Below are 14,578 nucleotides of genomic sequence, written 5' to 3'. Positions count from 1 at the left end.
TTTGACTCTAAAGGACTGCTTGTCTCTCTCTGGATTGCATCATACTGAACCGCTACCACTACCACTTCCTCCACTATCCCTCTGAGCAGCAGCCCTAGCTGCAGCGATCCCCTTTGCACTGCTTCTATTGTTCCCGCTCTCCTGGTCCGCGGCCAAGACCGCTTCAGCATACATCATTTTGTACTTGACCAACTCTTCCGCCATTTCTTCCTTTGCAATCTTTGCCATCACTACATCTTTTACCATCTCGACATGCTCTGCGTTGACCGAGTTGAGTTGTTCTTCCAGAGCTTTAACTCTCGATGCCAAGTTCCGGTTGACAAGTCGTAGAGCTTCGACTTCACGTCGATGAGCATTAGCTGCACGTACTTGGACGTCGAATTCTCCTGCGTACGTGTCGAGGAGGAAAGGGGTGATCTTGATCTCGAATGCGTCTCGGACGAATTCGTTTGTGCGATATTGAGGTTTCTGAGTGCTGCCGTTGGCGGAGATGGAAGAATTGGTGGATTGCGTTGACAATCGAACTTGTCGACTTGGTTGAATCGCCGTCTTATCTTCCGCATCCTCTCCATCTTGTGAAGAGCTGCAGTCAGGCCTTCGGTAGCATTCGAACAACTGCAACTTCAAAAACTCCACGGCCTTGTCAAAGTTCAACTGTAACAGTTTTTCCTCGTTCTTCTTCATCAAGGCTATGGCAAACCTGAACAAGGCCTCGACACCTTCCGCAAACACGGAATCCAAAATCCTATATACGAACTCCAATGGGAAACGGTAGCTGAAAAGAGTCATAAACCACTGACTTGCAAACATGCTTGATTTCACCCCTTGCCTAACCAAATGCCTGTGCAGCAATGGCAAAAAATCTTCCAACAACCGATCGAATTGGAACAATCTCAACTGCAATGCCGGCATGTTGGGTGTGAAATGGCCGCGTAGGTCATACGACTTCATCAACCTGACAAATGTAGAGAACGCTTCTTCATCCGGCATGTTAAGTAGTAGAGGTCCAACGACAAATTGCATCCCTTGACAATAACCCACCTCAGGATCATAAAGAGAGTAAGCCTTGATGACGTTGTACAAGTTTTCCTGGCCGATACCCTTTCCATCTTGGAAATAGTCTTGTTCGGGGAAGGTCCGGTTGAGGTCCCTCTTGATCGCTTTCTCATGGGAAGAGGTCTGCTTGAGGTAGTAGGCATAAATGATCTCCATCTCTTCGTTTTTACTGCTACTCATGAGCTGCCACATCATTCCCCTCAATGATGGAGGTATGCCCGCCTGGATAGCTCGAGAGAGCTGCCTCGGGTGGTTGCGAGCGACTTGCTGATAATTCGACATGACATCTCCCCAGAACTCCCAGTCGATTTCGTCATCCCCGATGTCTTCGGCTGGTGGACCTTCCCATACTGTTTCGCTCGTTGAGATGGCCGATTCTCTCACTCCTCCTGCGCCGACAGCAGGTTGTGCTTGAGAGCCTTGAGAGGAGGAAGGTCGATTATTACTATCCTGACTCGTGGACCCACCTTCCTTGGTCAGTGCACGATTCTGTGAATCTGTGCGAGAATGCCTCTTTTCCTGATCCCTGAGTTTTTCGAAATGCTCCCTTAGCTTGACCGCACCGTCGATACTAGCTCGCATCTGCTTTGGATCTCCGCTCAGCCTCTTGTTCTGCGTGTCTAGTCTCGCTAGTAAGAAGTCGTAATTCGAGGAACTCTCGCCGTTTCGTACCAGTTCGGCATCGTTGGAGCGAGATTCAGTGCTATTGGTCGTGATTGTGTCCCTTCTCGAATCGCGTCTGTTGGAAGCTGACCAGCCAGTCTCTGCCTCTCCCTCTGCACCGCTGCCAAGACTGACGACGGAAAAGTGGTTCGAATTCATCCCTGGCGTGTCAGGCGGATTGCTGCTGCCCGAGTCACCACCCGCACCTGCTGCTTGGGAGAATCGGATAGGCTGAGAACTCGACTCATCCGCCGAAGCAAAAGGATTGCTGATGGTCTCGTCAGGCTCGAGCAACGACGTTGCTCCTACAGAAGGTGGCACCTTTTCCACGTGATCTGGTAGCGTAGCTTTGGCAGATTCTTCGTCGAGAATGAGTGAGTCAGACGCTGATTGGCTATCCCTGATCTCAGCAGAGCTGAGTGGCGTGTCTGCTGCCGACTCTGCCTCTTTAGTGTTGGGCGGAGCGACAAAAGTAGCGGTTGAAGAGCTAGGTACGACCCCTTGCTCACCCTGAGGTGGAGTTGCAGTCTCTGTTGAAGGTCGTGGTTCGGGAAAAGCAGCATCGTTAGAAGCTTTCGGTGTCTGCGGTTGCGGCTCTGGCAATGGACCTGCTGTATTCTGCTGCGATATATGCTTCTGTTTTTCTCTCTTGAGCTGCTGCTGAAGTGATGCGTCGTCAATGGCAGCAGCGCTAGAAGAAGGAGTGATTTCATCTGCGTTGGATTCATCTGCAGCATCCTCAAAATCATCGTTGTCGGTGTGTGTGCTCGAGTCGTAGTCTTCATGTGTGGTAGCATCTTGTGGCTGTGCGGAAGAGAGCTCATCGGCTAGCGATGGCTGAGCAGCAGTGGCTGGTTCAGATTCGGGCTCTGCAGCTTTCGATGACGTGTTGGAAGCTGAAGCTGTGCCTTTCTTCGCACCCTGTTCCGCCATGATGAGGGATTGAGCGCCGTCGAGATGCTTGTGTGCTGTTGTAGCTTTGTCTGCGTGGTGGCGACGATGTTCGTCGAGGTGAGAAGGATAGGAATGAGTCGGGGATGCTGAAGAGGAAGAAGCAGAGCATGGTCCAAGCGCGTGTGAGGTGCCGCCAAAAATGTGTGTGAAATAGGCACTATTTCGACTGCCGAAAGGGGTCCTTCTGCGCTGCACTCTGCTGTCCTTCCTTTCGGCCGGTAGTGTTGAGCACTTCAGGGTCCCCGGCCAATTCTCCGCTCCAACGCCGAACATTTCAATAATTTGACAAGAACGAGATCTTCTTGATGTGATCCATACATCCTTCCGTGGGCAATGTGCGGGATTGGGCTATTCATCACACCCTGTGCCGAGCAGCAAGAGACCGATAGCTCTGGCTGCGGCATACATTCGAACCCGGAAATATCGCACTCATCAGTTCTGCGAAACATCCGCTGCAGAGGTCCCGACAGCCTCAATGCTGTCCAACACCCGTTTCAAATCTCCAAGTCAAATTCATGGAAGCTCTCCCTCACATCAAGCGTCCTCAGCCTTCGAGGTGCTGGTATCACTAGACAGCCACTACTTTGTCCTGATGGATCACTACTTCTAGCATGGAACGGCCAGATCTTCGATTGGGACACCACCGCCCCCACGGCTACCTCGTCTAAAGTGCGTCTTGACACGGGAGAGAACGATGGGCAGATCCTACTTGATCGCATCGTCCATCTCAACAAGCAATACAAACAGGAGATAGTAGCTGATCCGTGTCAGCTTGCGATCAACGCAGCTCTGGCCGAAGTGGAAGGTCCATATGCGTTCGTATTGCTGGACCGGGACGAATCGAGGCTTTACTTTGGCAGAGATCCGTTAGGGCGTAGGTCGCTATTGATGCACCGCTCCGAGCGATCAAACTCGATAGCGATCATTTCGGTTGCGGGTGATGAGCTCAAATCGAGCTCAAATCTGACCGAGATTGCCTGTTCTTCGTTGTGGACCTTGGCTCTGCGAGAGGACCCAACGAGACCAAAACCGATACCTCGCCCAACTTCGCGCTTCACCTCTCCGCTGCTGCTTCGAGAGCTTCGCCAGCCCACAGTGCCAGAGGGAGGAGGCGCAGACGGTTCATCGAAAGCGAAAACACTGGCTGACTTCTTAGAAGTCCTCTCTGCGAGCGTCCGCAAGCGAGTGACGAACATCAACACTGATCAACCGGCCGACGAGGCACATGTGGCAGTCCTGTTTTCTGGTGGTCTCGACTGTACTACCCTTGCACTGCTTGCTGATCGATTTTTGCCACCAGAGCAGCCGATTGACCTGCTGAATGTCGCGTTCGAAAACATTCGTGCCATCGAAGCGGCCAAGAAGGAGAGGGAGAAGCGTGTCGGCGCAAAAAATAAGCCTGTTAGTAAGAAGCATGGAAAAGGTAGACAGCATCCCGCAGAACCTGCTGAGGAGCAACTCGCCACCAACCCATCAGCGTCACCAGGAGAAAGAGAAGAAGAAGCTATCCCAGAGGACATCTATCTAGTGCCAGACCGAATCACGGGACTCTCCTCCTACACGGAGCTCTGCGCCCTGGCCCCAGACCGTCGTTGGAACTTTGTTGCTATCAACGTTGCTTATACCGAATACAGCTCGCACCGAGGCCTCGTTGAGACACTGATGCTCCCTTCATGCTCGGTCATGGATCTTTCGATTGCCTCTGCGCTCTATTTCGCCTCTCGAGCACAAGGAGTTCTTCACCCATCTCTCTCACCATACACCTCGCGCGCGCGCGTCCTCATCTCCGGCCTAGGCGCAGACGAATTGCTGGGAGGCTACTCTCGTCACCGTCAATCCTACAGCCGCTCTTGCCTGCCCGGTCTCATCTCTGAACTGCAACTAGACTTGGATCGTCTGCCGGAGCGCAATCTGGGTAGAGACGACCGCATACTTTCGTGCCATGGGAAGGAATCGCGATACCCATTGCTGGATGGACAGGTTTTGAGGTTTCTGACTGATGTACCGGTAGAACAGAAAGTGGATCTGGAAAGAATAGCAAGTGAAGGTGGAGGTGGAGATAAACGACTCCTGAGGGATCTAGCGAAGCAGTTAGGGCTGGTGGGAGCGAGTGAGTTGAAGAAGAGAGCTATGCAGTTTGGAACTCGTGCAGCCAAGATAGATGAGGAGAGTAGGGGTGCTAAAGGACATCATAAGCTCAGTTAGCGCTGCAGAATTGCAAGAGAATCAAATCAGTGCGTCAGGCAAAAAGTGATTGAAAAAGAGACTGTCCAAAAGACTGCACCGTAGACACAAAGAGAAGGCGGGATATGTCAGGTGAAAGTCTAGACATAGCGGAGAGAGAGAGAGAGAGAGCGGGATGAAGGAATGTATGAGTGTGTGGAGCGATAGAAAGCGAGCATATGTGTGTGGGCGTCGATGCTGAGTCTAAGGAAAGCGTTGTCGTTGAGGCGCCAAGTGTTTGCTACTTAGTGCGAGTGGTTAGCAACGGGAGGATAGCCCATACCTGACTTTCCCGGCCCCTGTGGTGTCAACCGGCTTGGACTGCTACCCCTATAGGAATCATGTGTCATAGCACTACCTGCGCCCAACATTGTTCCATCACCCTCTGAGCTCGAGGTGGCGAAGAATGGCTCTTTGACCTCCCAAACAGCCTGCTTGCTGCCGACGGAGAATTCCAAGTCCTCCTTGGTGATGGAATCCCAGTACTTGTACACCATCATAACAGCCAACAACATGCAGAGTGTACCGAAGAAGGTGCCATCGATGTAATGCTTGATGGCTCTGCAGACTTGCTCTCCGAATCCATACATCAGAATGAGACCGGTAGCAAAGAAGAAGAGACCGAAGGTAATGTCTCCCAATGGCCACCTGTCGTCGAGTGTCCTCAAGACAAGCAGAACTTGTGAGATGACGTAAATGAGAACGCAAGCCAGAGGGAAAACAAGTTCGACGATCCACAATGCAACCTGGTTTGTCGGTGACATGGCTGCAATCCCCTTAAACGTCGCAATGGACACAAAGATTCCGATGCCGAACAACAGCAACGAACTCAAGCGCAAGAACCATAAGGATTTAGGGGTGCCATCTTCGGCGAACTGGAAACCAACGAAACCGTTGATCAACAAACACCAAAAGATGGCAGTCTTCAAACCAACATACACTGCAGCCAAATAAAGATATGCGGCAGAGTAAGTAGGGACGATAGCAGAGTCCAAAAAGATAACGAGCATCTCTGAAAACGCATAGAGGTAGAAGAAGAGGACGATCTCTTTGCGGCCAACGGCAGTGTACTTGGAGCGAATGTGGTAGACCATGATGGCGGTCATGACGAGAGCGGCGATGTGGATAAAACATGTTGCGGGTTGGAAGATGATGGTTTTGTTGATCTCGACATTGCGCGAATAGCAAACGGGTTCGAGACCAAGACCGGAACTACCGAGGAGCGGGCAGACGACCATGGCGACCTCATCACAAATCGAGGCGTAGGAGCCAAAGGAGAAGCCCATGTTTGTGCGAACGGGGTTGCGATGCTCAAGAGTTGAGATCGCGTAGGTGGGGGGTGGAGGGGGGGGTATGCCGATTTGAATCGAGTCGGTTGCTGATCCCGATCGATAGAAGTGATGTGTTCTGACCAGCGTGACGACACAAAGAGGCGACGATGAACGTCTCAGTCGAGTGTCGCGATCTAGCTGCGGAGGAGTGTGACGGGTGACGGGTGACGGGTGGGACGGGTGGACGGGTGATCCGATGACCAAGTTGGCGCTGCTGAGTGTGCGGTTCGGAAAGGCCGCTTAGATCACAGAGGAATGGCGGAGAAGGGTGATGAATGTGGTGAGAGAGGAGGAGCAGCAGCAGCAGGGTGAAACACGAAAGGAGCGAGTTGTGGTGGAAAGCGTGCTTGCTATGCTGCGATCGACAGAGTTGAAGGTTTTGCTACACCTCCAACAAAACAGCAGAGAAGGCGAGAGCGTGCGGCTGACTGCTGGCTCGCTGTAAACTCGCGTTCAAGCAGCGAAAAGACAGAAACACGCGGCAGATCCCGTGTTGCTTGCTTTTTTGTTTTTTTTTTTGTTTTTTTTTTTTTTGTTTTTTTTTTGTTTTCGAATTCAATTTCTCAGCCAGCGAATTTGTTCAGTCATCTGCAGCACAACAGAGTAAAGAAGGGGTCCTTGCCTCCTATTTCTTATTTTATTATTACAAAGCCCAAATCTTGACAACGCTGTCCTTGCCACCTGACACGGCGTATCGATCCATGTAGCGGAGCCTCTCCACCGGCCAAGTGTGTCCATTCATCGTCAAAGAGCCGTGTTGCAGCGTGGTACGGTTGAAGATGTTGACACCGTTCTCTCCTGTCGCAGCCAGAATCTTGCGCGAATCAAACTGCAACGCTGTCACGGGATGATCGTATCGGATGGTATCTGAAATGCTTCCCATGCGCAGGTCCCAGATACGAATCGACTTGTCCAAGCTGCCCGAGATGACATGGTGTTCGTCAAATTGTAGGCAAGTGACAGGAGCTGTGTGACCGAGCAGCGTGCGATGCGCTTGACCTGTTCGCATATCCCACATTCGTACACCACCATCCCCTGAACCGCTTGCCAAAGCATAGCCCCAGAATTGAACTCCGCCAACAAAGTCTTGGTACATCTCCCAGCTTCCATCTGCATAAGGTGGCGTCGGATATGCAAACACTCCAGAGAGGTTGTTGAGAACCGAGAATGAGTCGCGCGAGCCGAGCTCGGGTCTCGTTGGGCCCAAGATGGATGAAGAGGATGCTCTGCCTGAGCCTGATTCGGGGAAGCCCAACTCGGATTGCGAGATGGCTTGCGACGAGGTTGGGTTCGAGATGGCCCACAGAATGTCCATCGTCAGCACACACTGGCCCGTGTTGAGATCCCACTGACGAAGCGTCTTGTCCGAGGCACCGGTGACGAGGCAGTTGTCGTCAAAGTACAAGGCTGTCACTGACTTGCTGTGTCCTTCCAAACTCTTGACACAAGGGTCAAACTCGTCTCGCACCTCTTCGTCCTCTTGGTCACCCACAGTGGTGTCGCCATGGCGGATCTTGATGCTGTCCATGCTCTCATCACCGCGGTTCAGATCTGGCGGCTTTCTCCTGGGCTGCAGTTCTCCCGATGCTGTCATAGTAAGCCTGGCTTCAAAGTTCTCCACCTTGGTCAAGTCCCAGATGCGAATGGTATTGTCTGTGCCGCCTGTGATGCAGACCTCGTCCTCGACTTGCAGACATTTCACTGTTCCTGCGTGGCCGCGCAATCGACCTACCTCGTCACCTGATGCCAGGTCCCATACTCGCACCGTCTCGTCGAGCGAGGCGGAGACCAAGGTGCCGTACGGCTCGGTGAAGTCGAGCGATGTGATCGGTGCCGAATGATCAGCCAGCGTCATGAAAGCGACGCCAGATGGGAGTTCGTCATGCTCTGACGGCATGAAGAGGGGTCCTTTGCGTCGTCGACTGCTGCTCTGTCTCGTCGTTGCGCCCGAAGCAGCAGCGTTGGCGGCAGCAGCTGGTCCACCTGGCATTGCGCGTAGGTGCTTCTGCACAGCTAACAATTCTGCAACCCCTTCGTGCTCGTCGTTCAGCTCGAGCTCTTCTTCGCGCAATCCCAACAGCTTCTTGCCAAGACCTGCTTTGATCTTCTCCAAGACCTTGATCTTGGCATCCACTGCTGCCATCTCGTTGTCGATTAGAGTGCGCCTGACACCAACGTCATCCTGCTCTCGTTCAATTTCTCTGAGCTGCCTCTCAAGCTCCTCCAGCTCGATCGTCGAAGTACGTGTGCCGTCCTTGCCTCTGGATAAGATACGACTAGCTTGGTTCCTACGTGCATGACGCTGCTCTCGCGCCTGGAAGGCAGAGACGGGCTCCGTCTCGACACCTTCTACCAGCAGTCCGCGCGCCTTGTCGCCCATTGCCTTGAGACCGAGCTTGGTCGGACCCTGGGGACCATCCTCGAAGCCGCTTGCACTAGCACGAACACGCCTGCGTCGTTGACGACCTTCTGTAGAGCTGGGTATGGTGGCTTGGAAGCCTCGTAGAAGGGACACGGGCGGCTCAGATTTAGACGTTGAGCCCTGGATAGCAGCTTTTGAGCCATTGCTGGAGTCTGAGCCGTTGCTGGAGTCTGAGCCGTTGCTGGAGTCTGAGCTAGCGTTGATCTCAAGATCTTGAGCAACGGTGGCCAAGATGCGGTCGCTTTCCTCTAGAAGGAAAAGTTCGTGTGATGTGATGCCGTTCATCGGCCCTCGCCCGATACCTGACTGAACGAGAGAGCCGCCGATGCGGACGAGCGATCGAGCTGGGCTGGAGAGGGAGAAAGTTGGTGTTAGAAGTAGACGTGCTCGTCGTTGGCCGTCCGGTGTGAGAGCGAGTGCAGTGTTAGAGTTGCTGACGGCGGCCATCATGCGAGTGGTCATGAGTTGAGGTGCGACATCGGAGAGCAGACGACCTGGCTCGTTGCGACCACTGTTACCATTGGAGCCGAGATATGGCGAGGCTGGTGCAAATGGCTGGAGGTATGCTTTAGTCGAGTTGATGGCGCCAGAGAGTGTATCTCGGATCGACGCGGAAGTTGGCAGAGCAGAGCTGGCTTCAGCGTTACGCCTGTCGGCACCAAGGAGTGGACTGTAGCTCATTCTCGGCGGCAAACAGGTTCAAAGCTGCAAATGTGTCGGTCAGAGCGACTTCTGAAGTGGGTCGATATCGGTCAATCTACTTTAGACAAACAAAGTGGAGCAGAGAAGATGCGACAAGGTTGGCTAGGCCGTGCTTATCGCCCTTTCTCGCTCCGAATCGCTCCGAGCAAGTTTTATACTTTCGGCGCCGATGGCAAAGGGCTTGCGCAGGAGCAAGGAGTTCCGAATTGCGGCCTACAGGATCCGTGTGATGTCGGCGTTGAAGAAGCTTGGCAGACTTGCGCTCGTGGCAAGCTGCTCTGTGCGCTGGGGATCTTGCGTGCCTGAGCGGCGCTGATCAAAGGGGAAGGAGGGTGTTGCCTGTGAAGCTTACTCTGCGCTCAGAGAGGAGACGAGCTCGGTCGATCCATCTAAGGTTTTGCCAGGCTGTAAGTGCAGGAAGATGAGTGAGTAATGAAAGGCATTCGAGATGGAAAGATACCGATTTTCTCTCTCCACTCTCACCAAACGGCCGAAAATTGTGGAAGCTGCTCCCGAATGTCTCGCTTTTTCTCGCCTTTTTTCTCGCTTTTTCTTGCCTTTTTTTCTCGCTTTTTCTTGCTTTTTCTTGCTTTTTCTTGCTTTTCTCACCTCGCACAGACGCGAAAAGGCGTGCTTTCCTCCTGTTAGGTCAGAGGAAGATAGGGCGACGGCTGGTGATGTCACAGCTGCTTACTCTGTGGACCCTTGCTTGCGTTAGCGTTCTAGCCTTGGCAAAGGTCGACTTTGTGCCCATTCATTTTTTTGGCTCACATCGCACAGAGCAAGATATGGAAGCTATGCTCGCACAAAGGCTATCAGGTGGGTTTGGCCCAAGCTTTGTGAGCTACTGTTCAAGGCGCTGCAGGTCTTGGGTGCGCAACCGAGAGCAAACTTTGACCACCGCCTCGTCCGAAAGGTTTTGACCTACCGAAATTTGCGCCGTTTGACAGTACAGCATATGTGCGCCCCCTTTCTCAACAGTCGGCCTTCGACGGCGATGGGAGGAGCGAAGAGAGTCAGCATGGTGCATCTCTTTCCAACTCAGAAGCCTTTCGCACGGTTGACGCGTGTCGAGAAGAAACGACACGCTTCGTATGGCGTTGTCCATTTACGCGTTGTCCATTTACGCGAAAATGTCGAGAGCTCGACAGGCTAGATGAGAAGCAGAAGAAGCAACCAACTCACAGCGGCTCTAGCTGGAGATTCATCTTTCTCCTAGCAGAGCCAAACGAGGAGAGTGTCGAATGCCCATCCAAGCGTTCAGCCGACTTTACCATGGCTTGGACGCTGACTTTACAGTTGTGCAACCTGTCAAGCGACCCTTGCTCCTAGCCTTGCCAAAGCCCACCATAGCATTGCCCCTTCCACCACCGACAGCGCCTTCTTCTTTATACAGTCGCTCTTCTCCTTCACATCAGTCATTCATAACCGACTTGACACGAGGCTCCTCCTAGCCTTCCTTGGTCGCTTGTAGCAGCTCTTTGCACCAAGCCGAGAGCAACGCCTTTTGGTCATCAACGCTCCACCTTGCAACAGCACATAGGCCCGATACCGCAAGCAACATGCCTCTCACAAGAGCCATTTCAGCACGTCTTCGCTCTGGCTCGCAGCGAAAGTCTCTACCGACGACTGCAGACCACCAAACCGAGAAGGTGATCGCTCTCAAGGCCAAGGCAAAGACCTCTGCCAGCGTCGACGTCAGTGTCGTCTGCCGTACGCTCGTCGCAGGCACTTTGGCTCAGCTCAACCTTCAGGATTCCAGCAAGGGCTCATCGCCTTCGTCCAGCACATCAGCTTCCACCGCTTCCACCGCTTCCACCGCTTCCACCGCTTCCACCGCCTCGCGACCACGATACATGCGAGGATCCGGCCGTTTCTCATCTCGATCTTCCAACTCGTCTCGACGCTCCATCCTGGGCAGCTCCGAGTTTGGCGATTCTTCCGACGATGAGAACGACAATGGAGGCAACACACCAAGACTGGGCGGTTGCGATTCCTTCTCACCTGCTACTGCCCGCCCGGACGACAGCAACAAGGAGAACGTCGCTCCCTTCCGATGTGCATCTCAAGACCTGCTCGACATTGAAGCACGGGATGCTCAGCAGGAAGAAGCCATCCGTCGTACTACCACGCGATCTCGACGAAGCAGCCTCATGGAGCGACAGTCTTTCACAACACCATCACCTACTACACACATGCGCCGCCTCAGTCGCAGCTCTACCACTTCTGACCTCTCCACTACTTCAGGTAAGTTGTTGGACGATTACTTTTCTCGACTCTCATTGGTCAAGGCATTGCACAGTAGATGCTGTACAGAGTCGAGCCTGCCTGCCCCAGGGCGTTGGAGTATGCTCGACCGTTGGATTGTGCAGCTCTGTAGGCCCTTTTTGGATGGATTGATTGGCTCCAGTCAAGCAAAACTGCACTGCAGACCGTCACAATTTCGTGTGAATTTGTGACAGTTGCAGAGTGGTCTCGCTGTATAGTCACGGTGACATTCACGACGCGCCAATTTACGCGACTCGCGTAGAGTGCCCACTTTACCCGAGCAGTTGCAGCTCCAAAGGCACACGCCGACGATTTACCTTTGTGAAAAGTGCCCTTGGCTGACCATTCTTTTGCTTTCCCCACCTCTTCTTCCTCATCATCTTACCATCACTTCTGTCACTCGTCTTCATCCATCGACTCTCTCTCTCTCTCTCTTCATATCCCCTACACCGTCGCTGTTCACCTTCTTTGGCACAAACGACGTTCTTTTGATTCCCGACTTCCTCATGCCAGCCCTCACAATGCCAAGGACTCCCTCGAGGCGATTGGCACGCTCATCGTCAGACCAGCACCACTTTAGCTCTTCGCCTAGCGCTCGCACCACATCTGAGACCACTCCAACACCTCGACCCTCCACGCTCTCAGCATCAGGCAGGAAACGATCTCGCAACGATCTCGACTTTGATGCCGAGGATACCTCGTTGCCTGCCAGCCCTCTCTCTCGTTTGCGACTCCAGACACCTTCGACGCGTCGAAACACATCACATCTGCTCGACAGTCCCAGCAGGTCACGCTTTGCCGCCAACCTCATCCCAGACCAAGACTCAAGCTGCTACTTGGCTGCTTCATCTCAAGAGTCGCTCCAAAGCTCCCTCTTCGACACACACAGCATCGCCGAGAGCTCTTCTGCACCCACCTCTTCCTGCTCCTCCGACCGCGATGTCTCTCCACCTCTCAACGCTGCCATGCTCGAGTTAGCCGGCAAAGAGAAATACTCGAGCGTCTATGCACACGCAAGGGCGCTGCTTCGATACTCTGCCGGCGTCGACCCAGCAGAGACCGAAGCTGGTCTCACCATTACCAACGCTGCTGTCACCAAGCTCGGTGGGCATCACGTCAAGGTTGTCGGTCGTGAACACGAGCGCACTGCGATTCAGCTTTTCCTTCAGCACACTTTTGGTCTCTTTGCCGATGCTCAGCAGCGAGCAAGAAGCCTCAACGTCGAGCTCGATGGAGATGCCGAAGCTAGTTGCTTGTATGTCTGTGGTCTGCCCGGTACTGGAAAGACTGCTCTTGTTCGCTCTGTGCTGAACAGCCTTTCCGAGACCAACTGCTCTTCATCCGCGCCTCGTGTCGCATTCGTCAACTGCATGACCCTCTCCCACCCCCGCTTGATCTTTGGCAAAGTTCTGCGAGCCCTCGGTTCGAACGCCGCTGAAGGCCAGTCCGACGCCTTTGCCGAACAAGCTCTATCGACTCTCATCCGCCAAGGCAACCAGCGCATCCTTATTGTCCTTGACGAAATCGACCATTTGCTGCAGAGTCGTGCACACCAGAACATCCTCTACAAGATCTTCTCTTGGACTGCCAACGGCAGTGGCGTCGGCAGCAGCCTTCGTGGAGGTCCTGCTTGTGGGTTGATTGGCATTGCCAACTCGCTCGACTTGACTGAGCGCTTTGTGCCTTTGCTTGCTAGCAAGCATGCTTCGCCTGCCCTCCTTCACTTCCGACCTTTCGAGGCAGAGGAGATCGTTTCTGTGATTCGGGATAGGTTGTCTGGTTTGCAGGCTCGATATGACGATCAAGAGCCAGAGGCCGAGGAAGCCAAGGATGAGTCTTTAGCGCTCTTCACTCCCACAGCTCTCCAGTTGTTGGCAAAGAAGATTGCTGGCGCGACAGGCGATTTACGAAAGGCGCTCGATGCGGCACGTTTGGCGGTAGAGTTGGTCGAGAGCGAACACAGGAAGAAGGCTCTTGCTCAGATCCAAGCTGACAAGGCCAAGGCCAAGGCTGCACCTGCATGTCAAGGTCAAGAAGAGAAGTCTGAGCAAGTTGACGCTGAGCAGCCATTGAAAACAGCCGCACTGCGAGCCACGCTTCTCCGCCACCTCACTCGATCGAGCGCACCCAAAGTCGGCCCCTCGGAAATCCTCAAAGTCCTCACCTCGGTACTTGGCTCTGCCAACCTCTCCAAAGTACGCAGTCTTGGCGTTCAGGCCAAACTAGTGCTCCTCTCCATCCTCATTGCCCAAGCCCGCGCTGAGCAAGGTCTCTCCGTTCTTGGCAGTGCCACCAGCCACAATCCCGCATCTTCCGGAAGCACTGCTGCTTGTTCCGCAACACGCATCGCCGACGTAGAATCGACCTACCACGCCATCCTCAAACAAGAAAACGGCCTCTTCTCCCCTCTCCAAGCTTCCGAACTCCTGGGTGTCTTTGATATGCTAGAAGTGAACGGAGTCATTCGGATCTCTTCTGAGGTCGATAACTCTTCCCTTTGCGCAACTCGGGCAAGTGCGGTTTTCGTATCAAGTAGTAGTGTTAGTCCCAGCGGTAAAAGGGCAGCGAAGAAACAGTTGATGGCTAGCAGCAGACAGGTCTATTTAGCTATGTCGGCTGATGATGTTCAGCGTGGCATTTGCACTTGTTCGCCTGGTAGCGGTACCAGCGTTTCTACGGGCACTGTGACGGCTGGAGGTGTTGCCGTGGCGGACACGATTGCGAGGATCTATACAAGGGAGAAAGACAGAGCGGTCAAGGCAAAGACATATCACAGTATCGCACAGGAAAACGCTAGGATTCGACAGGAAGAATTGGGTGGTGGTCGCATGGGTGCTCCTGATGGCAGTTTCTAAGCAAGCACCGCTTTGTATTGCATTTGCATCATCATTTTCCATATCACTCATATCACTCATATCACTCATATCACTCATATCACTCAGGTTGCAGTTGTCTTGAC

The 14,578-nt window shown here is 53.4% G+C and overlaps 6 protein-coding genes across 6 annotated transcripts; 3 read left to right on the top strand and 3 right to left on the bottom strand.

Annotated features, from left to right (window-relative positions):
• Positions 1-39: 39 nt before the first annotated feature.
• UHO2_04246 (uncharacterized protein) lies at positions 40-2,652 on the bottom strand (the record flags this gene model as incomplete). The annotated part of the gene is made up of 1 exon (XM_041555919.1): positions 40-2,652. One exon carries the CDS (start codon positions 2,650-2,652, stop codon positions 40-42), a length of 2,613 nt encoding a protein of 870 aa, XP_041411853.1.
• Positions 2,653-3,006: 354 nt separating this feature from the next.
• UHO2_04245 (uncharacterized protein) lies at positions 3,007-4,878 on the top strand (the record flags this gene model as incomplete). The annotated part of the gene is made up of 1 exon (XM_041555918.1): positions 3,007-4,878. The coding sequence occupies one exon, from the start codon at positions 3,007-3,009 to the stop codon at positions 4,876-4,878; it is 1,872 nt and encodes a 623-aa protein (XP_041411852.1).
• Positions 4,879-5,141: 263 nt separating this feature from the next.
• On the bottom strand, positions 5,142-6,182 carry UHO2_04244 (uncharacterized protein; the record flags this gene model as incomplete). Its single annotated transcript, XM_041555917.1, has 1 exon — positions 5,142-6,182. The coding sequence occupies one exon, from the start codon at positions 6,180-6,182 to the stop codon at positions 5,142-5,144; it is 1,041 nt and encodes a 346-aa protein (XP_041411851.1).
• A 688-nt stretch (positions 6,183-6,870) lies between these two features.
• UHO2_04243 (uncharacterized protein) lies at positions 6,871-9,330 on the bottom strand (the record flags this gene model as incomplete). The annotated part of the gene is made up of 1 exon (XM_041555916.1): positions 6,871-9,330. The coding sequence occupies one exon, from the start codon at positions 9,328-9,330 to the stop codon at positions 6,871-6,873; it is 2,460 nt and encodes an 819-aa protein (XP_041411850.1).
• Positions 9,331-10,913: 1,583 nt separating this feature from the next.
• On the top strand, positions 10,914-11,810 carry UHO2_04242 (uncharacterized protein; the record flags this gene model as incomplete). Its single annotated transcript, XM_041555915.1, has 2 exons — positions 10,914-11,598; positions 11,767-11,810. 2 exons carry the CDS (start codon positions 10,914-10,916, stop codon positions 11,808-11,810), a joined length of 729 nt encoding a protein of 242 aa, XP_041411849.1.
• Positions 11,811-12,140: 330 nt separating this feature from the next.
• On the top strand, positions 12,141-14,474 carry UHO2_04241 (uncharacterized protein; the record flags this gene model as incomplete). The annotated part of the gene is made up of 1 exon (XM_041555914.1): positions 12,141-14,474. One exon carries the CDS (start codon positions 12,141-12,143, stop codon positions 14,472-14,474), a length of 2,334 nt encoding a protein of 777 aa, XP_041411848.1.
• Positions 14,475-14,578: the final 104 nt, after the last annotated feature.

Source organism: Ustilago hordei, assembly GCF_900519145.1.
Source record: "Ustilago hordei strain Uho2 genome assembly, contig: UHO2_contig_08, whole genome shotgun sequence".
NCBI lineage: Eukaryota > Fungi > Basidiomycota > Ustilaginomycetes > Ustilaginales > Ustilaginaceae > Ustilago > Ustilago hordei.
Note: the sequence above shows the minus strand (reverse complement) of the source record. Positions and strands in the feature narration are given on the sequence as shown.